The sequence below is a fragment of the Papio anubis genome, chromosome 3, assembly GCF_008728515.1.
Source record: "Papio anubis isolate 15944 chromosome 3, Panubis1.0, whole genome shotgun sequence".
Lineage (NCBI taxonomy): Eukaryota > Metazoa > Chordata > Mammalia > Primates > Cercopithecidae > Papio > Papio anubis.
This window is the reverse complement of record NC_044978.1, coordinates 97,184,720-97,210,881: the sequence shown is the minus strand read 5'-3', so window position 1 is coordinate 97,210,881 and position 26,162 is coordinate 97,184,720. Positions and strand designations below refer to the sequence as shown.

Below are 26,162 nucleotides of genomic sequence, written 5' to 3'. Positions count from 1 at the left end.
ATATTTCATGAAATGAAAACAAATCACGTCAGCTGTTAGTGGAACTGTTGCTTTGTGTTTTAATATTTTTACATGACCAGATTTTTAAATTCTGAAGTTTTTGGTTAAATTAGCTGTTTCTTTCTCTACTTCTTCAGATTGTTTTCTTCTTCATTGCTTTTCTCTTCTTTCCTTTTGTCCCCGCATCTTGTTTTCCTGGTCAGGTACTGAGCACTCCATTCAGCCAATACATGGAATGCACAATTTTTTTTTAAACCTGTCTTTTAATCCTCTGGTCCTCTGAAGGTTTTTTCCCAACCTGATTATAATGGGAATGAAACAGGCCAAGTAAATTTTTGGGAGGAACTCAGGGAGAAAGAGGAGTGCTTTCTGCCAAGACGGTTATTCTTGGGAATCCTGCTTTCCCTGCAGGTATGGCTCACCCACAGAACTTGTACTGTGTAGTTAAGTGGGCAAATTATTTGTCCCACATGTGAGGGACCTGCAAGGTGCTAGTTTTAAGAAGGAAGGTAAATTCCATGTGTACACCATCATTTAAAAACCAGTGTAAGGACAGGCACAGTGGCTCACACTTGTAATCCCAGCACTTTGGAAGGTGGAAGCGGGCAGATCACTTGAAGCTAGGAGTTGGAGGCCAGCCTGGCCAACATGGCAAAACCCCGTCTCTACTAAAAATACAAAAATTAGCTGGGCATGGTAGCACATGCCTGTAATCCCAGCCACTCAGGAAGCTGAGGCAGGAGAATTACTTGAACCCTGGAGGCAGAGTTTGCAGGGAGCCGAGATCACGCCACTGCACTTCCAGCCTGGGTGACCGAGCAAGACTCTGTCTCAAAACAAACAAGCAAACAAACAAACAAAAAACAGTGTAATGTAACTTAACACAGTCTGCCATTTTAAAGTGGCAAAAGTGTCTGTTCTTTCATCTTCTTTTTTTCCTCTCCTTTCAACTGATTATTATGCAAGAACAACTGTGCATCTAAGGTGGTACTGGCAAAGGGTCAATAGTAGAGTAGGCAAGGTGTGTGTGGCCATGGAGCGATTTTTAAGGGGAAAGTGTCTCTCATTAATGCCACAAATATCCCTTAGTTTTAGCTAAACTTCATATTAGTTTTAGTTCAACTTCAGCTCTCTGGTTTTCCCTTGAACCCCCTCAGCATGGTCTGCTTCCCTTTGTCCTCCATGGGAGAAGTGCCTGTTGGTAGTATCCAGCTGCAGCCTCTTTGCAAATGTTCCTTGACAAATCTGTCCTCAGCCAGCTTCTGTAGTCCTTTCTGTATGCTGTCCCATACTCTTCCCAACCTAGATAGAACCATCACTCCTGAAACATTGTCTAAAACAGCTTCTATTTACATCATATCTGCCCCCTCCCTTTAGTGATCAGGCCCTAAACCCTGCCAGTCAGTCATGAAATTGGCAGTTCTAAGTTACAGCATCCTATTGGGTAGTCTTCCATCATAACGGATAAACTAAGAATATATAATGTTTAATATGAAGTGGCAGGAGTGTGTTTGCTCCTAGCCCCAGGTATCTGTTTGCCTGTGTATATGTAACCTGGGCCCTGCCATCAGGCATGTGTGCCCATTGACAGAAACATGAGCGTGTGTCCCAGCTTTTGAGGTTAGCTACTCAACAGCAGAAAGCTGACTGGCTTGTGTGAGCACTTGCTGCTTTTTTTCCTACATACAGGAGAATATTGTTGACTATGATAAATGGGAAAATTTCAAAATGCTAGTAAAAGAGAATAAAAATGAAAAAGGCTTTAGATCAAGATAAATAAAATGTTACTCTTATAATATTATAACTGAAATGATCTTATCTGACATGTTATAATATGCTGGAAGAAGAAGATCCCTTCCGTATTCTCTCCTCAGGATTTAAATAATTTTAGACCATCTCTATCATAAGTTATTTTCCCCAACTGTACTATATTTTAATACCATTTCCTGTTCCTAAAATACATTCCCTGCTCCCTATTCTTACCTATAAAACTCCCACTCATTCTTTAAGATGCAACTCATATGTCACTGCCTTTCTTATTCCTTCCCTAATCATCCCAGCTCAAAATGACCCCTGTGCCTCAGTATTGATTTGTGAGTATCCCAGGGACTTACATTTGTATTGCCACATAGGGTTGAAATTTATAAACATGTGTTCCTTCTCCCTGGGTGATCTTGGGCAAATCACTTAATCTCTCTTTACCTCCGTTACCGCATGTCTAAAATGCGGATATAATAGTACCTATCTCATGGGATTGCAGAATATAGTTATTATTGTTGTTTGTTCTGTCTTCTATTAATTAAGTTCCTTGAGAGCAGTGACTGTGTTCTCCACCTTTGCATTTCTAGCTCCCATCTGAAAATGGTGGTGCTGAATGAAGGAATGAACAAATATTGGGTTTTGACATTTTTATGATGTTCTTCACTTTTCTCTTCTGATTTGGTTTAAACTCCATGAAGGCTAGATTTATAGCTGATCCTTTGGAGTCTAGACCTGGTTCTAGGATGTTAGCTAATGAGGGAAGTATTTGATAATAACCAATATTTTCTAGAAAAATCTTCTTTCTTTTTAAAACTTTGCTTATACTATCATGGACTTTCTTCTATAATCCTGATAAGCCAAATATCATAACAATATATCATCTTCTTGACAGCGAGTCTAGTTATTCTTCCCCTAAACCACTTTGTTCATCTAGAATTGAGTCTCCTATTTTTCTTTCACACCTACATATTTGGAACTGATTTTCTCTAATAATAACTTCATAAGAGAAGGACACAACCTATGTATGCATAGTTAAGATGAACTTACTTATGCTTCTTTTCTCAGAAGAAAATTTTATAGGTTGACCCTCAGCTTTCTCTAGCCCAACCATGTGAAGTTTGGCTGTCAGACACTATTAATGTGCCTGTATAAGAGGAAGATTTGATGTCTGTTTCCCAAATACTTGGTCCTGTGTTCCTAGCATACCAAACAACACTAATAGGCGTTAATATTTATTTTACACCAAAAATGACCAGATACAGCACCAAACCACCCTGTGGGATGACCTAGCTCACTGGTCTCATAGCCTAAGCAGGAAAGCAATATATTGGACCCTCTAATAGGACGAAGCCCTGCCCCCCAAATATTCTGTTTCTATAGGCGCATCACTAGAATACACAAAGCCTTTGGACTCTTGCTTCCTAGTATAGGACTGTTGTTACCACAGAGGTACCTATGAAAATTCATTTCAATTCTCTAGATGGAGTGTTTTCCAAGCACCGTTCTGCAAGCCAGAATCACCTGAGATGGTTGTTAAAAATACAGCTTTGCAGGTCCTACCCTAGACCTACTGAATCAGAAAGCTGAGGAGGCCTGTCTGAACATCTGTGTGGAACTGGAGCAGTATGTTCTGTCTGGAGCTCCCTTGATCAAGCATGAGGAATGGCTTTTGTTTGAGACATCATCTCACTTGAGCTACCCAGGACCTTGCCCTTTCTTCAGGAGCAATTAAGGTCCTAGGCCATTGAATGGGGTGAGAGTTGTGTTCTTGGAGGGGACCAGTTGAAGTTTTGGGTTTTAGTACCATTTTGGTCATCAATGAGCATCTCCTCTTATAGGTACATAACTGGCAACTTGCTAGCAATGTTTGTTAGTGCCCCACCCCCACCCCCATCTCATGTTAGCAGCAAGGTAACCCTTATGGCACTGGTTTGGCTGCTCCCTCAGCTGTCTCTGGCACTGGACAGTCCCCACTGTGGATTTCCATGGTCTCACAGTCACCTATCCATGCATTCCCTCTCTCTTCCCATTTCCTTGGCCAAACTGGAAACATTTAAAAACCTCACCTGGGAGTGAGAAAGCTCTATATGTACACAGGCTAATCTTTTTGCCCTTTGCTTAGACTAATGTTGTTTAAACTTAATGTTCAAGTATTTGCAAATCTTGCTTTCTGTTTCTGCAGAAAATGATTCATGTCTAGCTATCAGGCTAGGATAGGGTGAAAATGGAGTGACAGAAACATACCTTGCAATAGAAGTTGGAGAAATGAAAATGAAAAATGTAAATATCCAGCATGCTATTCTTCATTGAAAATGTGAATCTGTAATGAAAATTTTGTCTGGAGAGAGTGGGTCAGCAAAGTAGTCCTTCAATAGCTATTTAATAGGAGCAGTAAGGGCATATTGGACAGGAATTGTAGGTATATTCCAAATAATCTCACAGTTCAGAAATAAGCCCTAATTTTTTGTATGAATAAGTAACTGGGATTACATGTGCCCACCACCATGCACAGCTAATTTTTGGTAGAGATGGAGTTTCACCTTGTTGGCCAGGCTGGTCTCAAACTGCTGACCTCAGGTAATCCACCCACCTCAGCCTCCCAAAGTGCTGGGATTACAGGCGTGAGCCACCGTGCCCAGACTAGGGTTCAGGATTTTTTTTACTTAGCATCAAAGTGAGTGAGTCTTGGGAAGTTTATTCCTTAGGTGATTCCATCAGATCAGAATTGGATTCAAATGGATAATGTGATGTGATGATGGCAGCTGAAATTAAAAGCAAGAACTCACGTTTAGGAAAAAAAGACAAGAAAAATTTAAGTTTATCATTAAAAATATAAAATTAAAAATAAAAAACATGAAAAATAATATAAAAATAAGTTTACCATAATAATATCAAAAATGAAAACATTCCAGCTGCATCCATGTCCCTACAAAGGACACAAACTCATCCTTTTTTATAGCTGCATAGTATTCCATGGTGTATATGTGCCACATTTTCTTAATCCAGTCTGTCACTGATGGACATTTGGGTTGATTCCAAGTCTTTGCTATTGTGAATAGTGCTACAATAAACATACGTGTGCATGTGTCTTTATAGCAGCATGATTTATAATCCTTTGGGTATATACCCAGTAATGGGATGGCTGGGTCATATGGTACATCTAGTTCTAGATCCTTGAGGAATCGCCATACTGTTTTCCATAATGGTTGAACTAGTTTACAATCCCACCAACAGTGTAAAAGTGTTCCTATTTCTCCACATCCTCTCCAGCACCTGTTGTTTCCTGACTTTTTAATGATCGCCATTCTAACTGGTGTGAGATGGTATCTCATTGTGGTTTTGATTTGCATTTCTCTGATGGCCAGTGATGATGAGCATTTTTTCATGTGTCTGTTGGCTGTATGAATGTCTTCTTTTGAGAAGTGTCTGTTCATATCCTTTGCCCACTTTTTGATGGGGTGGTTTGTTTTTTTCTTGTAAATTTGATTGAGTTCTTTGTAGGTTCTGGATATTAGCCCTTTGTCAGATGAGTAGATTGCAAAAATTTTCTCCCATTCTGTAGGTTGCCTGTTCACTCTGATGGTAGTTTCTTTTGCTGTGCAGAAGCTCTTTAGTTTAATGAGATCCCATTTGTCAATTTTTGCTTTTGCTGCCATTGCTTTTGGTGTTTTAGACATGAAGTCTTTGCCCATGCCTATGTCCTGAATGGTACTACCTAGGTTTTCCTCTAGGGTTTTTATGGTATTAGGTCTAACATTTAAGTCTCTAATCCATCTTGAATTAATTTTCGTATAAGGAGTAAGGAAAGGATCCAGTTTCAGCTTTCTACTTATGGCTAGCCAATTTTCCCAGCACCATTTATTCAATAGGGAATCCTTTCCCCATTTCTTGTTTCTCTCAGGTTTGTCAAAGATCAGATGGCTGTAGATGTGTGGTGTTATTTCTGAGGACTCTGTTCTGTTCCATTGGTCTATATCTCTGTTTTGGTACCAGTACCATGCTGTTTTGGTTACTGTAGCCTTGTAGTATAGTTTGAAGTCAGGTAGCGTGATGCCTCCAGCTTTGGTCTTTTGACTTAGAATTGTCTTGGAGATGCGGGCTCTTTTTTGAACCATCATTCTTAGCAAACTATCACAAGAACAGAAAACCAAACACCGCATGTTCTCACTCATAGGTGGGAACTGAACAATGAGATCACCTGGACTCGGGAAGGGGAACATCACACACCGGGGCCTATCATGGGGAGGGGGGAGGGGGGAGGGATTGCACTGGGAGTTATACCTGATATAAATGACGAGTTGATGGGTGCTGACGAGTTGATGGGTGCAGCACAGCAACATGGCACAAGTATACATATGTAACAAACCTGCACGTTATGCACATGTACCCTAGAACTTAAAGTATAATAATAATAATAAATAAATTAAAAAAAAAAAAGAAAACATTCAGAGTAAGTACAGCTGCCATTTACTGAGTGCCTATACAATGCCTTGTATACTTTCCCTCATTATACCTCATAGCAATCCTGTTAAGTAGGTGTTACCACCCAGTTTTACAGATGAGGAAGACTGGGCTTAGAGAGATATATTGACTTATGTAACATCACAAAACTATTAGGTGAAAGAATTACAATTCAAATGTAGGCCCATCTGGAGTCAAAGTCTGAATTCTTTATGTCTGCATGTATTATTGCCTACTAATTCTGGACCCAGAGGCTCTGGCATTCCCTCCCCACCTGTTTATTCTGCTTATTTCTCCTTGTTTATTGTCACACAGCTGTGCCATTTAGTGGCTGAAGTTCTTGGCAGGACAGGGTTTATGCTGAGGCTCTTCCTTCCCTTTCATGGTGAGTGAGCTGGGGCTTGTCAGCATGTCAGGGTTCAGAGGTCAGAGTTCAGGAATTTTTTTTTTTTTTTTTTTTTTTTAGATGGAGTCTTGCTCTGTCATCCAGGCTGAAGTGCAGTGGCATGATCTCAGCTCACTGCAAACTTCGCCTCCTGAGTTCAAGCAATTCTCCTTTCCCAGCCTCCTGAGTAATTGGGATTACATGTGCCCACCACCATGCACAGCTAATTTTTATATTTTTAGTAGAGATGGGGCTTTGCCTTGTTGGTCAGGCTGGTCTCAAACTGCTGACCTCAGGTAATCCACCCGCCTCATCCTCCCGAAGTGCTGGGATTACAGGCATGAGCCACGGTGCCCAGACTAGAGTTCAGGATTTTTTTTTTACTTGGCACCAAAGCGAGTGAGTCTTGGGAAGTTTATTCCTTAGGTGATTCCATCAGGTCAGAATTGGGTTCAAAATGGATTATGTGATGTGATGATGGCAGCTGAAATTAAAAGTAAGAACTCACTTTTGGTAAAAAAAAAAGAAGACAGGAAAAATAAGAGTGACCTTGGTAGTTGCTTATATTAGCATTCTTGATTAATGTCTGCTTTTAAAAAATCACACTGGTAATGCAGCTGTAATCATTGTACCAGTCATAACCAATTAGTTATGTTTATGTAATATGAAACGATATACAGGCAGGGCTGCCTGGAATCCCACTTTCTTCCACAAAGGGAGTCAAGATCACAAGACTTGCCACTTCTGTCTGTGCCTTGCCTTTGCAGGACACTATTCTGATTGAGACCAAGTCTGCTATGTAATGTTATGTAAGCACCGCACTCAGTCTGCTCTGCCAGTAATTCACAAAGTTACTTCTTTTGTGGATGTGGAAGGGACCTGAAAGAACTGTCCATAACAGCATTCTCCCAATTCAATCAACCTCTATCCTTCTACGCCTCAGAAAAGAAACTGAATGGCAGACTCATAACCAGCAAGCCCTAGCTGTTCTGGAGCCCTGTTTTGTTTGGCCTACTCAGTGTTTGTGATAACTTTCATTTGGAGCCCAAACTTGAACAATAGAGACTTCACATGAATAGCTGGATTTTATTTATGTGTTTCTTTTTGAAAAATGCAAGGAATGGTAAGAATTGGTTGGAGTTGAATCATGGTTGCCCCTTAGAAGCGGCCTGTGTTCGCAGCCTACCCCAGAATCAATACCTTTCTTCATTCTCTTGTATTACATGTGGGCCCTTAGGTACAGTGGAGTTTATGGCCTCTGCTTTGCCTTCACTGCTATGTTTTCCCTCCACCTCCCTGTTGGTGGAATAAAAGATTATAATGAGCCACAGTTCAGATCAAATTGGAAATAGTTCACTTATCATTGTGTCAATTTTTTGTAAACAGGAACTCAAGATCCACACAGTTATAAGTGTCCTTAGGGGCTCAGAAATGTATCAAGGACCGGATATGGCACGTAGTAGCCACTTGGCAAGCATCTGCTGAGTGAATCTCTGAATAGAACTCCTGAGTGTATGGGGACTCGGGGTCATTTGTTTGGCTGGAGGAAGAGACCTTACAGGGCAGTTTGGGAATATTAATGACACTCTTTAAATACACAAGGAGTTTGGATGACAGCTAGCAATTTTTTTCATTTCCACAAAATACAGGATTTTATTTTTATTTTGTGATGGGATACCTTAGCCACATTATACCAACACCCTTCTGGGGGACATTAAACTTTGGTGACCTTATAAAATTTCAATAAATTTTCTTCTTCTCATCCAAGCAAAATGTCCTCTTGGGTTCAGTTGGGTGTGACGCCTGACAGTCTCTCTAACCTGATACTGTATTTCTCCCAGTGTGGGCTGTGAACCAGGGACCTCTGTGTCTTTGTGCCCCAGAGACACTTGGTATTAACCATGAACCCTTATACTGTTAATAACATTTAGGTCCTGTCCTACAAGGAAAACTACAAGTTATTAATGCTTCTATTACAGTGACTTAGGACTAGGGCTTCACAGATTGACACGGTTCGAATCTGCGTTCTACTATTTGTTCATCATGTGGCCCTAAGCAAGTTATATCTCATTGCTGTACCTTAATTTTCTCATCTGCAAAATGAATATCCTAGTAGTAAGATCACAGCATCGCTAGAACAATGCCTTAAACTCTAAGTAAATGACAGCTGCCACTCTGATGGTAGTATTGATAGCAGAAGTGATATCTGTCTTAAATTACAAAAATGTGCACTAAGAAGTTTTTTTTAATTTAGTTTTTTGTCTCCTCTCCCCCAGCTTTATTGAAATATAATTGACAAATAAAACTGTATATATTTAAGGTATAGTTTTTGTCAAATGCATTTATTACTTTGAGAATTGTACAGCCCTTTTGTCACTAGACTGTAAAAATATTGGATACATTTTCCCATTAGTGTATGATTGAGTTGGATTTGGTGAAACAAGAACCCTTCAGGTATGCATAGAAGGGACCCCTTGCTTTCCTGGTTACAAAAGGCAGAGGAGGCCTATTTGAGGGAAGGTAATTATCTTCCTGCAGTAATTACTTTTCTATAAAAATCTAACACTCTCTCACCCCTGATTACTGAAGGAAAACAAAGCTCTGGTTTCTGTGTGAGCTCCTTGTAGTGAGAGGCCAGCGTTGGAATGTGGTGTGATGTCACTGCTGATTGGCCCCGGGGTTCTGGGTTTCATCTGTGTTATTGGAATACCTCAATTTATCTGTCTTCTACAGGGGATTACAGCACTCTTCAGGGGTTTGGAAAGTTCTGAAATGAAAGCATACTTCAGGGGTAACACATGCCTATATCAAACACTGGCAGTCCTCACAGGGCTAACAGTATATGCTAACCTTATGCAGACTTTATTTTTTTCTTAACCATCAAACCAGAGGGGTTTCAAGCTGGCTTTATTACCATCTCTTCCTCTAATCCACTCCCTTACTTACTTTGGGCAGAAAGTTTATTTTATTTTATTTTATTTTTTGAAACAGTCTTGTTTTGTTGCCCAGGCTGGAGTGCAGTGGTGCAATCTCAGCTCACTGCAGCTTCTGCCTCCTAGGTTCAAACGATTCTTGTGCTTCAGCCTCCCAAGTAGCTGGGACCATAGGCACCCACCATCACACCTAGCTATTTTTTTTTTTTTTTTTTGAGATGGAGTCTTGCTCCGTTGCCCAAGCTGGAGTGCAATGGTGCAATCTTGGCTCACTGCAACCTCTGTCTCCCGGGTTCAAGTGATTCTCCTGCCTCAGCCTCCTGAGTAGCTGGGATTACAGGCATGCACCATCATGCCTGGCTAATTTTTGTATTTTTAGTAGAGACAGGGTTTCACTATGTTGGCCGGGCTGGTCTCGAACTCCTGACTTCAGGTGGTTTACCCACCTTGGCTTCCCAAAGTGCTGGGATTACAGGCATGAGCCACTGTGCCCAGCCAAAAACTTGATTTTAGTAGCAAGATTATAAATGTTTATGTTGGGCCTCTTATTTCCAATTACTTAAAAATGCATTTCAAGTCTCTACCAAGTAACAGTGAATTCTATCAGAGTTGTTTCCCAAAGTGGCTTTTTTTCCCCCATGTGATATGGATACCACTGAAACAAAAGCCTTTTATTTTATTTTATTTTTTTACGTAGATGACTTGTAGATTATAAGAGGGAATAGATATAGTGTGGCAGTTAAAAGGCAGAAGCGGGGAAGGACGTCTTCTAGAGACAGAATTGAATGTATTCCTGCTAATTATGCCTGTGACCTTGGCAAGTTTCTTACTTCTCAGTTTTGTCCTTTGTAAATCAGGAGTCATTTGTGTCCTGCCCTTTGGGTGGTGGGTAGGACCATTGCTCAGCCCACCCATAGTAAGCACTCAGCCACTAATATGCTACCTTTATTACTGCTTTACTGTTATTGTACCTTGCTGTAAACTGAACCTGGAAGAAAATTCCACTTATTGCAATTATGAGGTGTCATGTTTTCAAAGGATTTTCAAAATACTTTTTTTTTTTTGTGATAGAAGTATTTGATTTATCTCTCTTTGTGATTGTGTCTCATTTCAAATTTTATTGACCACCACAACCTCTTTATTTAATCAATAACTACTCAAGATGGAGAAATGCAGTCATCAATATGACTTATTTCACTTACTTTTAACTACCAGGAGACCATGAACTACTTGAGCTGGTCATTTCATCAGTTGTCCCTTATTTACTGAGCACCTACTATGTGCCAGGCAGGAATGGGTTCTGGGAAAACAATGGCAAATAAGAAAAAATCCCCTACCCTCAAAGAGCCTGTGGTTTAATGGCAACATTACTTCTTACTCATGTTTGTGTCCATCTCACATGCACAGGACCTGGCATACAATACTAATGCTCAATCAATGTGGGGTTGTTTTGGGTGATTGAGTGCAGCTTAACTGAAATGGAAGTCCAGTGCTCTTTCTGGAGTTTTTCTTTAAAAAAATAAGATTTTTCTATATACCCAAAGTTGATTATAAATTATGCTGCTATAAAAGACACATGCACACGTGATGTTTATTGCAGCACTATTCACAATAAGCAAAGACTTGGAATCAACCCAAATCATCATGATGATTGGATTAAGAAAATGTATACATATAACACCATGGAATACCATGCAGCCATAAAAGGATGAGTTTGTGTCCTTTAGACATGGATGCAGCTGGAATCCATCATCTTAGCAAACTATCAACACAAGAACAGAAAACCAAACACCCCAAGACAAGTTCTCACCTCATAGGTGTGTGGGTTCCGAACAATGAGATCACTCTGACTCGGAAGGAACATCACACCCCAGCCCTCATGGGAGGGGAGGGGGAGGGGATTGCATTGGGAGCTATACCCGATGTAAACACGAGTTGGATGGGTGCAGCACACCAACAAGGCACAAGTATACATATGTAACAAACCTGCACGTTATGCACATGTACCCTACAACTTACAGTATAATAATAATAAATAAATTTAAAAAAAAAAAATAAGATTTTTCCTTGAAAAGACCACCTTATCTTTATGTTTTATTTATTAACAATCTCCATCAATCTGATTGGATGGGAAAATTAATCTAACTGATTACTGTTTTCTTGCTTTTTAAAGAAGCCCTTTGCTGTGACTCTATTTATATAAAATTGCATGTGGTGTTTTGGTATATCAAGACATGTTTAAAAGGTTTTTCCAAAATACAAACCAAGGTTGGGGACTTACTCTTGAACTTTACTGTACTTTGCAGCATGATGAGTTCCTTCTCTAGTGTGCACAAAACTCCTGGCCGGCCCACAAACCAGCAGCCTTCCCTTCTACATCTCCACATAAGGAAGAAAGACAGTGAGTGGGTGGTGGGATGGGAAGGAGGTGGCGAGACGAAGACATATTAGGTGCTTGGCTTTTATGGAACACTGTATGTGTTTTTTGTTTTTTAAAATCACCTCTCACCTCTTACCTTTGAGGTAGATAGTGTTGATCACCTGTACAGATGAGGAACCTATACAGAGGTTAAGAAACTTTCTCAAGAACACTCAGTAGAGAGGTAGCAGAGTTAGGATTTGAGCCCAGGTTTGCCAACCCCAAGCTGCTGTATATGGGAACAAGAATGTACCTCTTCTCTATCTAAAAGATATTCTTGGCTAAGTCTTGCAAGAGTGAAAATTCTCTTACTCCAAGCTGCTCTGGGCCAGGTGAGACAGATCACAGGAAGTGGTAGGTTAAAACATGACCCCTCTTGTGTTACTCCTGTGTTCAGCTCTCCTGGGGTGGGGCACAGCAGCTTGATAGGAATCAGCCTTAATGGGAGTCAATGTGGTCTGGGATTCCCTCAAAGTTCCATGGTTTCAGTTCCAGTACACAGAGTGCTACTCTCCTCCTGTAGAAAATGAGAAACACTCCTCTCCTGAGTCTATTTCTCAGGATCTGTTAGATAAGATGCAGAAGTTTTGTCTAGGTCTAGTTAGAAATCGTGCATCTTTGGTTTTCTTTCTTCATCAGCTTCTTCAACTTTCATTGCATTCAGAATTCCAGGATATCCGTGACAAAGTAATGGTACCTAGAGGCTCTGTGGTTGCTTAAAGACCTGTTGGCATCCAAAGGATATGTTAACGTCCATCAGCCTTCTACCACCTCCCTCAAAACCCCAAATCACTGTGCTAGCTCTGTTATTTGTTGAGAAGTATATGACTCAGGGTTCTTTTAATTGTCAGATATGAAAGAAAATCCAACTGAATTAATCATATTTATTGATTCACAAACCCATCTCTCCAAGGCCATCCAGCTTCAGGTATAATTGGATTCAGAAGCTGAAACAGTGTTATCAGGACTCCATCTTCCTTTACCTCTGCAAGTGTTCTTCTATGTAGTATATCCTGTTATGTCTTGTGTAATTGTTAGCTGTTCACCAGATATTTCCAGCTTTCTTCCTTTTGGGTACATGGTAGGATTGTGCTTCTCTGTCCCCTGAAATTGGGTTTGGCAATGTGATTTACTTTTACCAATAAAGTGTGAACATAAGAGGCATGTGGCACTTCTGGGCAAAAAGCTTTTAACAGCCAGTATATTATTTATCATGTCCCCCTCTTCCTACTATGGCAAACATTGAAGCATGTATAAAGATGGGGTGGGCCTTCATCAGCTTAGATGCATGGATGACTTCAACGAGCAGAACTTCCCTGCTTATCTATTATGGACATTTAGTGTGAGGGAGAATTTTTGTTTTACTAAGTCACTGAGGTTTTAACATTTTATTATAACATAATCCTTTCTATCCTGACTAACATACATCCTCCATGTTCATATTCAAATGAAAACAAAAGGAATTTCTCTTCCGGTTGCTCAAAATTGTGTCCTGTAATAACTCTGAATAGCTACAGTTAGTGATGTTCCCATCTCTGAACCAATCTTGTGTTCTGATTGGCCAGGTCAAGGTCACATCTTTATCCTTGAATCAGAGGGGAAATCAGCCATCCAATGCTCATGGACAGAGTAAAAGAGATGTAGGGACCCAAAAGAAATAGTGATATAAGAAAAATGGAGGATGAGTGCTAGGCAAATTAAAACAGCGTATGTCTTCTTTATGATAAGAAAGGAAAAATTTCTGCAGCATTTTATTTTTATTCTGCAGCAGGCATCACATTGTTAGACCTTTTAGAAGGTCAGTGTCTAAATCTATTGAAAAGAGTTTTATAGTCTCCTTTATTGCCATACTATAAATAGATCTGTCAGGAAAAGATTATAAATTTGAAGCCTAAAGTAGAAATACCATGTCAGCCCATATCCAATTGTCAGTAATAAAGTAAAAGATTAAAATAATAATGTGACTGCCTTTCCTTTTCTCAGGTTTCTTCCACAGTGCCACCCAAATTTCAGCCTTTATTCAGCTTTAGGGAAGATACCTCCAATGAGATGATAGGTCTGTCATCTCTCTCTCTTTGGATTCTTACAGCAATTGATCTGTCTACCTCTGACTGACATTCATTAATTCTGCCTTTTAGGATTCAAGATGAAAGCAACTGTTGTACCACTTCCATGTGTGTGGAAGCTTCTAGGATGGACCTGGCACTGAGTAAAGAACAGGTTCTCACTGTATATTTTTTAAAACTTAAAGATACCCTGACCCAGTCTTTTCTTCTTTGGGTTAATCTTATCATGTTCTTTCAGTTTTTTCTTGAATTAATGTTTCTAAGTCTCCTAACTGTACTGTTTTCTCCTTCTTGTGCTTCAACTTGTCTATGTATATGATTTGCTTTCATTTAAAAAAATTCAGTGTATAATCTCTGCCTTCTGTGTGTATAGACCACTTATATTTTTATAACTATTGAACTGTTTGGATTTAGGTCTACCATTTTATAATTTGTTTTCTGATTATTCCTTCTAATTTTCATTCTTCTGTTTTCCCTTTCCTGTGTTCTTTGGGGTTATTTAAACATTTTTTAATACTCCATTTTAAAAATATCGCGTTTGCCTATTTCTGTTTGTATAGTGTTGTTAGAGGTTGCTCTAGGGATTAGAATACACATACACATGGTCTATCTATTTACAATCAATATTTTGCTACTTCAAGTGGAACATGGAAACATTACTCAGATATCTCTAAATCTCTTTATATTGTAATTCTTTCATATACTACATTTACATACATTAAAAACTCTATTAGATAATGTGATAATTTTCCATTTTAATTTTCAAAACTATTTCTGTTTTTCTTCCTTTATTTCTGATGTTCCACTTTTACTTCTGATATGATTTCCCTTCTGTAGCAATTCTCTTAATTTTCTTTCAACTGAAAATAGCTACATCACCTTCAATCCTGAAAACTGTTTTCACTGAATGTATTTCTTTACTTTCAGCCTTTAAAAAATGTTCTACTTCCTTCTGGCCTCCAAGAGGTTCTGATGAGAAATCCACAATTATTCAAATCAAATTTCTGGCTTTTGGGCTGGATTGAGTACAAGCTGGGAGGAAAACAAGAAGAATGATATACTCACCACCAGTTTACTGAGACTTCAAAGTACGGTTTTTTTGGCATTCTGGGGTCATGTGCTCCGCCCAGGTTTTCTTTTCTTTTTTTTTTTTTTTTTAATTTATTTATTATTATTATACTTTAAGTTGTAGGGTACATGTGCATAACATGCAGGTTTGTTACATATGTATACTTGTGCCATGTTGGTGTGCTGCACCCATCAACTCGTCATTTACATCAGGTATAACTCCTAATGCAATCCTCCCCGCCTCATGATAGTCCCGTGATGTTCCCCTTCCTGAGTCCAAGTGATCTCATTGTTCAGTTCCCACCTATGAGGAGAACATGGTGTCATTTCTGTTCTTGGTGGATAGTTTGCTAAGAATGATGGTTTCCAGCTGCATCCATGTCCCTACAAAGGACACAAACTCATCCTTTATGGCTGCATAGTATTCCATGGTGTATATATGTGCCACATTTCTTAATCCAATCTGTCACTGATGGACATTTGGGTTGATTCCAAGCCTTGTTATTAGAATAGTGCTGCACAAACATAATGTGGTGCATGTGTCTTTATAGCAGCATAATTTATAATCCTTTTGGTATATACCCAGTAATGGGATGCATAATATATGGTACATCTAGTTCTAGATCCTGAGGAATCAGCCATACTGTTTTCCACACAATGGTTGAACTAGTTTACAATCCCACCAACAGTGTAAAGTGTTCCTATTTCTCCACATCCTCTCCAGCACCTGTTGTTTCCTGACTTTTTCATGATCGCCATTCTAACTGGTGTGAGATGGTATTCATTGTGCTCTTTGATTTGCATTTCTCTGATGGTACACAGTGATGATGAGCATTTTTTTCCATGTGTCTGCTGGCTGTATGAATGTCTTCTTTGAGAAATGTCTGTCTATATCCTTTGCCCACTTTTGATAGGGTTGTTTGTTTTTCTTTGTAAATTTGTTTGAGTTCTTTGTAGGTTCTGGATATTAGCCCTTTGTCAGATGAGGATTGCAAAAAATTGTCTCCCATTCCCAGGCTGCCTGTTCACTCTGATGGTAGTTTCTTTGCTGTGCAGAAGCCTTTTAGTTTAATTCCTTAGATCCCATTTGTCAATTTTGGCTTTGCTGCCATTGCTTTGTGTTTTTTAGACATGAAGTCTTTGCCCATCCCCATGTCCTGAATGGTACTACCTAGGTTTTCTCTAGGATTTTATGGTATTAGGCTCCACATTTAAGTCTCTAATCCATCTTGAATTCCTTAATTTTGTATAAGGGAGTAAGGAAAGGATCCAGTTTCAGCTTTCTACTTATGGCTAGCCAATTTTCCCAGCACTATTTATTCAATAGGGAATCCTTTCCCCATTTCTTGTTTCTCTCAGGTTTGTCAAAGACTGATGGCTGTAGATGTGGTATTATTTCTGAGGACTCTGTTCTGTTCCATTGGTCTATCTCTCTGTTTTGGTACCAGTACCATGCTGTTTTGGTTACTGTAGCCTTGTAGTATAGTTTGGTCAGGTAGCCATGGATGCCTCCAGCTTTGTTCTTTTGACTTAGGGATTGTCTTGAGATGCGGGGCTCTTTTTGTTCCATATGAACTTTTAAAGCAGTTTTTTCCAATTCTGTGAAGAAACTCTACTGGTGTTTCATGGGGATGGCATTGAATCTATAAATTACCTTGGGCAGTATGGCCATTTTCATGATATTAATTCTTCCTATCCAAGGAGTATGGTATTGTTCTTCCATTTGTTTGTGTCCCCTTCTTTTTATTTCACTGAGCAGTGGTTTGTAGTTCTCCTTGAAGAGGTCCTTTTCATCCCTTGTAAGTTGAATTCCTAGGTATTTTATTCTCTTTGAAGCAATTGTGAATGGAAGTTCATTCCTGATTTGGCTCTCTGTTTGTCTGTTACTGGTGTATAAGAATGCTTGTGATTTTTGCACATTAATTTTGTATCCTGAGACTTTGCTGAAGTTGCTTATCAGCTTAAGGAGATTTTTCCACCCAGGTTTTCTACTTGCATTCAGTGGGGGAGAAAAGATGGAGTATGGTAACTTCACCTTACCAGGAACTTCCCTGTGCATCTGTTTTGGAGATATATAGTTCAACAGAAGCTGCTAACGCCCCTTTTATGTTAATACTATGTGTGGTATGTGTGCATATTTGTGTGTATTTAACAAAAGTAACATAGTCCTTACTATGTGCCAAGCATAGTTTTAGGTGCAAGTTAACTCATTTAATCCTCATGACAGTCCCATGAGATATGTACAATTATTGTCCCATACTTTACAAATGAAGAAATTAAAGGAATGAAAGTTTAAGTAATTTGACCAAGGTCACACAGCTAGTAAGTGGTGGAACCAGGATTCAAATCCTCAGGGAATCTGGTTTCAGAGTTTGGCTCCTAACCATTACACTAAGCTGTCTTTAATTAACTATGATTATGTAATAATGATACTAAAACAGTGAGAAGAAATAATGCCTCATTGTTATTGACCACTTCCTATATCTTTGTTTTATTCCAGCCACTTTATACACATTATTCAATAATAAATGTGTTCATTTGTCCAATTTTAATTGAGAATTATGTCAGGTACTGTGCTGGGTTCTGAGGTTCCAGAAGTGAACAAGACAAACCTGCCCTGGTGGAGGTTACATTCTAGTAGGAGGAGGTCATGAAACAAATGATTCACATATACCTATGTGATTGCAGTTGTGAAAACTGTCATAGAGGAGACTGTTAGTCGGGAGAACATTCTAGTGGGGTTTCTAACTTAAGTCTACCAGTCAGGATAAGACAAATTATTTTGAAATAACAACCTTGACGTTTCAGTGGCTTAAAACAATGAAAACGTATTTCTTGCTTATGCTACATGTCTGTGAGAAGTTGGCTGAGAGTTCTGTTCTCCATCTGTATTTTTGTCCCCCTTACTCCAGGACACAGCCAGAGCCGCCACTAACAAGCACATGGCCATTTTCAGGACAGGAAAAGAAGTAACACAGTAGCTTCTGCTCATATTTCACTGGCCAAAGTAAGGGTTATGGTCTCTCCTAACTTACAGGGGCTAGGAAAAGTGCAGTCCTATCGTGTGCCTGAAAGAAGAAAACTAGAAATGTTTGAGGAGTGGCACTAAGATCTGCCAGTCTGGTTTTGAGGTCAGGAAGGAGTTCCTTAGGAGGCAATATCTGAGTTGAATTCTGATGCAAAAGGGAAAGGGATTGGGGTGGAGAGTAGATGGAATCACAAAATGTAACTAACGTGCAAGAGTAAACAGAGTAACTCAAGGCCTTGTATGCCAATTTAAGGATCTAGTATTCATCCTAAGAGCTATGAGAAGCCAGTAAGAGATTTTAAGAGGGAATCATGATAAGATTTATATTTTATCTGGGATCCTATGGCTAGTGTGGAGAACAGATGGGGTGGGAATAGGAGTGGGGAATGCATAAGGAAAAGCCAGTGAGGAAGCCATTGTCTTAATGTAGGCTGGAGAAGATGGAGGCTTGATTTAGGCAGCAACAGTTGAGAGAAGTGGGTAGATTGGAGAAACAGGGTTTCGAGATTGGTGGGATAATCCTCCAAGATCCTTTGAGGAATGTATTATTATTATCCCCATTTTCTCAGTGAGGAAAGTAGGGCTTGGAGAAATAATAGAGCTCAGCTATTGAGTGGCAAACCAGTGATTCAAACCTGAGCCTGGTTCTAAAACCTGTGCTCTTAACTACCATGTCACACTACTTCAGTCAAATGTTTTGAGAAGCATTATTTTATGTCCTATAATGGAGAAAGGAGGCAAAATTTTAGGGCTTCTACTTGGTGCAAATGCATCTTGCAGATAGACCCTTTGATGGCAGACGTCATGACTTACTGTTCTCTGCTGACCTTAGAGCCATACCAGCTACACAATAAATTCCAGTTGAGTTTATATTGGTGAGGTGTTAAAGTCAAAGTTCAAAATTGTATGTAAATGCTTTCATTTAAATTAAAGCATTAATTTATGCATTAAGGCTAGAGTATTTTGTAATATCAGATGTTTAGATTTAGTTAAGGTGTCTTAGTTTATCCTGATTCCTTCCTCAAAAAACTCCACCTTTCATTCTCTTTTCCCTTTGATTTCCTTCAGGCATTCATTTGGTCAAGCTTCATTTGAGTGACATTTATTTCAAGCAATGTAGCAGAGTGATTCAATATGTGGACTACAAAGTCCTGTAAAACTCTCTTCCATTCCATCTATTGACATAAAAATTCCAGGGCTAGCTCTGTATCCATAGGTCCATGAAACTTCTCACCACTTGTCTATCAGTCCTAAATGATCTTCATTTGTTGTTGTTGTTTTAAGCACATTTATCTTTGACTAATTCCTGCTCCTCTTTGCAGTCTGTCCTCCTTGAGGATGAATAACTCATTCTTCATACTTCTTTCACTGTTTCCAAATGCATTTATTTATCATGGTGCCAAGCATGCAGTTACTCCCTAATACACTCACTAATAGAAGAATGAATGATGTTTTATCTTAAGCTTTGTATAGCATTGATATTTCAGCATAAACTATAAATCACAAGTGCTCTTGAGATATAGTTAGTAATAAAATTTTCAGATAATACAATCAGAAACTCAGTATATTCAAATATGAAAAATGTTAAATGGTAAAATTAGCAATGTTGCTGTGGGCTTTGGGAAGAAGAAATGCAAAAATTCACCTTACACAATTAATTACCCTTTCAGTCCTCAAGTATATGTTCAGAGACTGTCTTAGTTTCCAGGAATATGTGATCCAGAGTAGCTTTCCTAATCAAGTAATATTTAGGCTCTGGTTTGTTCTAATTTTTACCAAAGCTTCACAACGTTTTGCTTGAAAGATGACCGACTTGAAGATAAATATAAAGCAGAATAATTCAAAACAAAGTTATGACATTGAAATAAGTGAAATTATATGTACCAGAAAGTTCTATAACAGTATGTCTTATTACTAGCATTTCATTCTAATTCTTCTTTTTTATTATTATTATACTTTAAGTTCTGGGATACATGTGCAGAATGTGCAGGTTTGTTACATAGGTATACATGTGCCATGGTGGTTTGCTGCACCCATCAACCCGTCATCTACATTATGTATTTCTCCTAATGCTATCCCTCCCCTAGTCCCCTACCCCCCAATAGGCCCAAGTGTATGATGTGCCCCTCCCTGTGTCCATGTGTTCTCATTGTTCAGCTCCCACTTATGAGTGAGAACATGCGGTGTTTTTCTGTTCCTGCGTTAGTTTTCTGAGAATGATGGTTTCCAGCTTCATCCATGACCCTGCAAAAGACATGAACTCATCCTTTTTTATGGCTGCATAGTATTCCATGGTGTATATGTGCCACATTTTCTTTATCCAGTCTATCATTGATGAGCATTTGGGTTGGTTCCAAGTCTTTGCTATTGTGAATAGTGCTGCAGTAAACGTACATGTGCATGTGTCTTTATCATAGAATGATTTCTAATCCTTTGGGTATATACCCAGTAATGGGATTGCTAGACCAAATGGTATTTCTGGTTCTAGATCCATGAGGAATTGCCACACTGTCTTCCACAATGGATGAACTAATTTACATTCCCACCAACAGTGTAAAAGCTTTCCTATTTCTCCACATCCTCACCAGCATCTGTTGTTTCCTGACTTTTTAATGATAGCCATTCTAACTGGCATGAGATGGTATCTCATTGTGGTTTTGATTTGTATTTCTCTAACGACCAGTGGTGATGAGTTTTTTTTTCATGTGTTTGTTGGCTGCATAAATGTCTTCTTTTGAGAAGTGTTCATTCATATCCTCTGCCCACTTTTTGATGGGGTTGTTTTTTTCTTGTAAATTTGTTTAAGTTCCTTGTAGATTCTGGATATTAGCCCTTTGTCAGATGGACAGATTGCAAAAATTCTCTCCCATTCTGTACGTTGCTTGTTCACTCTGTTGACAGTTTCTTTTGCTTTGCAGAAGCTCTTTAGTTTAATTAGATCCCATTTGTCAATTTTGGCTTTTGTTGCCATTGCTTTTTGTGTTTTAGTCATGAAGTCTTTGCCCGTGCCTATGTCCTGAATACTATTGCCTAGGTTTTCCTCTAGGGTTTTTATGGTGTTAGGTCTTACATTTAATTTTTTAATCCATCTTGAGTTAATTTTTGTATAAGGTGTAAGGAAGGAATCCAGTTTCAGTTTTCTACACATGGCTAGCCAGTTTTCCCAACACCATTTATTAAATATGGAATTCTTTCCCCAATGCTTGTTTTTGTCAGATTTGTTAAAGATCAGATGGTTGTAAATGTGTGGCATTATTTCTGAGGCCTCTGTTCTGTTCTGTTCCATTGGTCTATATATCTGTTTTGGTACTTGTACCTTGCTGTTTTGGTTACTGTAGCCTTGTAGTATAGTTTGAAGTCAGGTAGCGTGATGCCTCCAAATTTGTTTTTCTCTGCTTAGGATTGTCTTGGCTGTACAGGCTCTTTTATGGTTCCATGTGAGATTTAAAGTATTTTTTTCTAAATCTGTGAAGAAAGTCAATGATAGCTTGATGGGTATAGCATTGAAGCTATAAATTACTTTGGACAGTATGGCCATTTTCACGATATTGATTCTTCCTATTCATAAGCATGGAATGTTTTCCCATTTGTTTGTGTCCTCTCTTACTTCCTTGAGCAGTGGTTTGTAGTTCTCCTTGAAGAGGTCCTTCACATCCTTTGTGAGTTGGATTCCTAGGTATTTTATTCTCTTTGTAGCAGTTGTGAATGGGAGTTCACTCATGATTTGGTTCTCTGTTTGTCTTATTATGTTGTATAGGAATACTTGTGATTTTTGCACATTGATTTTATATCCTGAGACTTTGCTGAAGTTCCTTATCAGCTTAAGGAGATTTTGGGCTGAGACAATGGGGTTTTCTAAATATACAATCATGTCATCTGCAAGCAGAGACAATTTGACTTCCTCTCTTCCTATTTATCTATTTCTCTTGCCTGATTGCCCTGGCCAGAACTTCCAACACTATGTTGAATAGGAGTGGTGAGAGAAGGCATCCCTGTCTTGTGCCAGTTTTCAAAGTTTTGGCCATTCAGTATGATATTGGCTGTGGGTTTGTCATAAATAGCTCTTATTATTTTGAGATACGTTCCATTGTTACCTAGTTTGTGGAGAGTTTTTAGCATGAAGGGGTGTTGAATTGTGGTTTTTGTCATTGGTTCTGTTTATGTGATGGATTACATTTATTGCTTTGCATATATTGAACCAACCTTGCATCCCAGGTATGAAGCCAACTTGATCATGGCTTGATCATATAGCTTTTCAATATGCTGCTGGATTCGCTTTGTCAGTGTTTTATTGAGGATTTTCTCATCAATGTACATCAGGGATATTGGCCTGAAATTTTCTTTTTTTCTTATGTCTCTGCCAGGTTTTGGTATCAGGATGATGCTGACCTCATCAGGTGAGTTAGAGGGGAGTCCCTCTTTTCTGTTGTTTGGAATAATTTCAGAAGGACTGGTACCAGCTCCTCTTTGTATCTGATAGAATTCGGCTGTGAATCCTTCTTGTCCTGGGCTTTTTTTGTTTGGTAGGCTATTAATTACTGCCTCAATTTCAGAACTTGTTATTGGTCTATTCAGGGATTCACCTTCTTCCTGATTTAGTCTTGGGAGGGTGTATGTGTCCAGGAATTTATCCATTTCTTCTAGATTTTCTAGTTTATTTGCATAGAGGTGTTTATAGTATTCTCTGATGGTAGTTTGTATTTCTGTGGGATCAGTGGTGATATTCCCTTTATCATTTTTATTGTGTCTATTTGATTCTTCTCTCTTCTTTATTTGTCTGGCTAGTCACCTATTTTGTTAATCTTTTTAAAAAACCATCTCCTGGATTCATTGATTTTTTTGAAGGGTTTTTCATGTACTATATCTCCTTCACTTCTGCTCTAATCTTAGTTATTTCTTGTCTTCTTTTAGCTTTTGAATTTGTTTGCTCTTGCTTCTTTAGTTCTTTTAATGGTGATGTTAGGATGTCGATTTTAGATCTTTCCCACTTTCTCCTGTGGTCATATAGTGTTGTAAATTTCACTCTAAACACTGCTTTAGTTGTGTCCCATTGATTCTGGTACATTGTGTCTTTGTTCTCATTGGTTTCAAATAACTTATTTATTTCTGCCTTAATTTCATAATTTACCCAGTAGTCATTCAGGAGCAGGTTGTTCAGCTTCCATATAGTTGTGTGGTTTTAAGTGAGTTCCTTAATCCTGAGTTCTAGTTTGATTGCACTGTGGTCTGAAAGACTGTTTGTTATGATTTCCATTCTTTTGCATTTGCTGAGGAATATTTTACTTCCAATTATGTGGTCAATTTTAGAATAAGTGTGACGCAGTGCTGTGAAGAATGTGTATTCTGTTGATTTGGGATGGAGAGTTCTGTAGATATCTATTAGGTCCACTTGGTCCAGAACTGAGTTCAAGACCTGAATATTCTAGTTAATTTTCTGTCTCATTCATCTATGTAATATTGACAGTGGGGTATTAAAGTCTCCCACTATTATTGTGTGGGCATCTAAGTCTCTTTGTAAGTCTCTAAGAACTTGTTTTATGAATCTGGGTGCTTCTGTATTGGGTGCATATATATTTAGGATAGTTAACTCTTCTTATTTCATTGATCCCTTTACCATTATGTAATGCCTTTCTTTTCTTTTTTGATCTTTGTTGGTTTAAAGTCTGTTTAATCAAGGGCTAGGATTGCAAACCTTGCTTTTTTTTTTGCTTTCCATTTGCTTAGTAAATATTCCTCCATCTCTTTATTTTGAGCCTATGAGTATCTTTGCACATGTGATGGATCTCCTGAATACAGCACACTGATGGGTCTTGACTCTTTATCCAATTTGCCAGTCTGTGTCTTTTAATTGGGGCATTTAGCCCATTTATGTTTTAAGGTTAATATTGTTATGTGGGAATTTAATCCTGTCATTATGATGCTAGCTGGTTATTTTGCCCATTACTTGATGCAATTTCTTCATAGTGTCAATGGTATTTACAATTTGGTATGTTTTTGCAGTGGATGGTACCGGTTTTTCCTTTCCATGTTTAGTGCTTACTTCAGGAGCTCTTGTAAGGCAGGCCTGGTGGTGACAAAATCTCTCAGCATTTGCTTGTCTGTAAAGGATTTTATTTCTCCTTTGCTTATAAAGCTTAGTTTGGCTGAATATGAAACTCTGGGTTGAAAATTCTTTTCTTTAAGAATGTTGAAGGCCGGGCGCGGTGGCTCAAGCCTGTAATCCCAGCACTTTGGGAGGCCGAGACGGGCGGATCACGAGGTCAGGAGATCGAGACCATCCTGGCTAGCACGGTGAAACCCCGTCTCTACTAAAAAATACAAAAAACTAGCCGGGCGAGGTGGCGGGTGCCTGTAGTCCCAGCTACTCGGGAGGCTGAGGCAGGAGAATGGCATAAACCTGGGAGGCGGAGCTTGCAGTGAGCTGAGATTCGGCCACTGCACTCCAGCCTGGGCGACAGAGCGAGACTCCGTCTCAAAAAAAAAAAAAAAAAAAAAAAAAAGAATGTTCAATATTGGCCCCCACTCTCCTCTGGCTTGTAGGGTTTTTGTCAAGATATCCACTGTTAGTCTGATGGGCTTCCCTCTGTGGGTAACCCAATCTTTCTCTCTGGCTGCCCTTAACATTTTTTCCTTCATTTCAACCTTGGTGAATCTGATGATTATATGTCTTCGGGTTGCTCTTCTCGAGGGGTATCTTTGTGGTGTTCTCTGTATTTTCTGAATTTGAATGTTGGCCTGTCTTGCTAGGTTGGGGAAGATCTCCTGGATAATATTCTGAAGAATGTTTTCCAACTTGGTTCCATTCTCTCCATCACTTTCAGGTACACCAATCAAATGTAGGTTTGGTCTTTGCACATAGTCCTGTATTCCTTGGAGGCTTTGTTTATTTCTTTTCATTCTCTTCTCTCTAATCTTGTCTTCACTGTTTATTTCATTAATTTGATCTTCAATCTCTGATATCCTTTCTTCCACTTGATCAATTTGGCTATTGATACTTGTGTATGCTTCACGAAGTTCTCGTGCTGTGTTTTTCAGCTCTATCAGGTCATTTATGTTCATTCTAAACTAGTTATTCTAGTTAGCAATTCCCATAGCCTTTTTTCAAGATTCTTAGGTTCCTTGCATTGGGTTAGAACATGCTCCTTTAGCTCAGAGGAGTTTCTTATTACTCACCTTCTGAAGCCAGCTTCTGTCAATTCATCAAACTCATTCTCCGTCCATTTTTGTTCCCTTGCTGGCAAGCAGTTCTGACCCTTTAGAGGTGAAGAGGTGTCCTAGTTTTTGGAATTTTCAGCCTGTTTGTGCTGTTTTTTCCTCATCTTCATGGATTTATCTACCTTTGGTCTTTGATGTTGGTGACCTTCAGATGGGGTTTTTGTGTGGACATCCATTTTGTTGATGTTGATGCTATTCCTTTCTGTTTGTTTGTTTTCCTTCTAACAGTCAGGCCCCTCTGCTGCAGGTCTGCTGGTGTTTGCTAGAGGTCGACTCCAGACCCTGTTTGACTAGGCGTCACCAGTGCAGGCTGCAGAACAGCAAATATTGCTGCCTGTTCCTTCCTCTAGAAGCTTCGTCCCAGAGGGGCACCAGCCAGATGCCAGCCAGAGCTCTCCTGTATGAGGTGTCTGTCGACCTCTGCTGAGAGGTATCTCCCAGTCAGGAGGCGGGAGGTGGGGGGTCCGGGACCCAATTAAGGAGGCAGTTTGTCCCTTAGCAGAGCACGAGCGCTGGCTGGGACATCTGCTGCTCTCTTCAGAGCCTGCCGGCAGGGACATTTAAGTCTGCTGAAGCTGCGTCCACAGCCGCTGCTTCCCCTAGGTGCACTGTCTATAAGCCCCTGACTGGGGCTGCTGCCTTTCTTTCAGACATGCCATGCCCAGAGAGGAGGAAATCTAGAGATGCAATCTGATTACAGTGGCTTTGCGGAGCTGTGGTGGGCGCCACTTGTTTGAACTTCCCAGCGGCTTTGTTTACACTGTTAGGGGAAAACCACCTCTTCAAGCCTTAGAAATGGTGGACGCCCCTCCCCCCACCAAACTCG

General features: G+C 39.4%; 1 protein-coding gene across 4 annotated transcripts in view; it reads left to right on the top strand.

Moving 5' to 3' along the window:
• SCFD2 (sec1 family domain containing 2) overlaps positions 1 to 26,162 on the top strand; it is a 556,166-nt gene that overhangs the window by 296,047 nt on the left and 233,957 nt on the right. For 3 of the 4 annotated variants that reach the window (XM_031664454.1, XM_031664453.1, XM_031664455.1), the window contains exon 6: positions 22,486 to 22,518. The exons of the other annotated variant lie outside the window; for it this stretch is intronic. In XM_031664454.1, the coding sequence (XP_031520314.1) occupies positions 22,486 to 22,518 (33 nt within the window). The remainder of the gene's footprint in view (positions 1 to 22,485; positions 22,519 to 26,162) is intronic. 4 annotated transcript variants of the gene reach the window in all.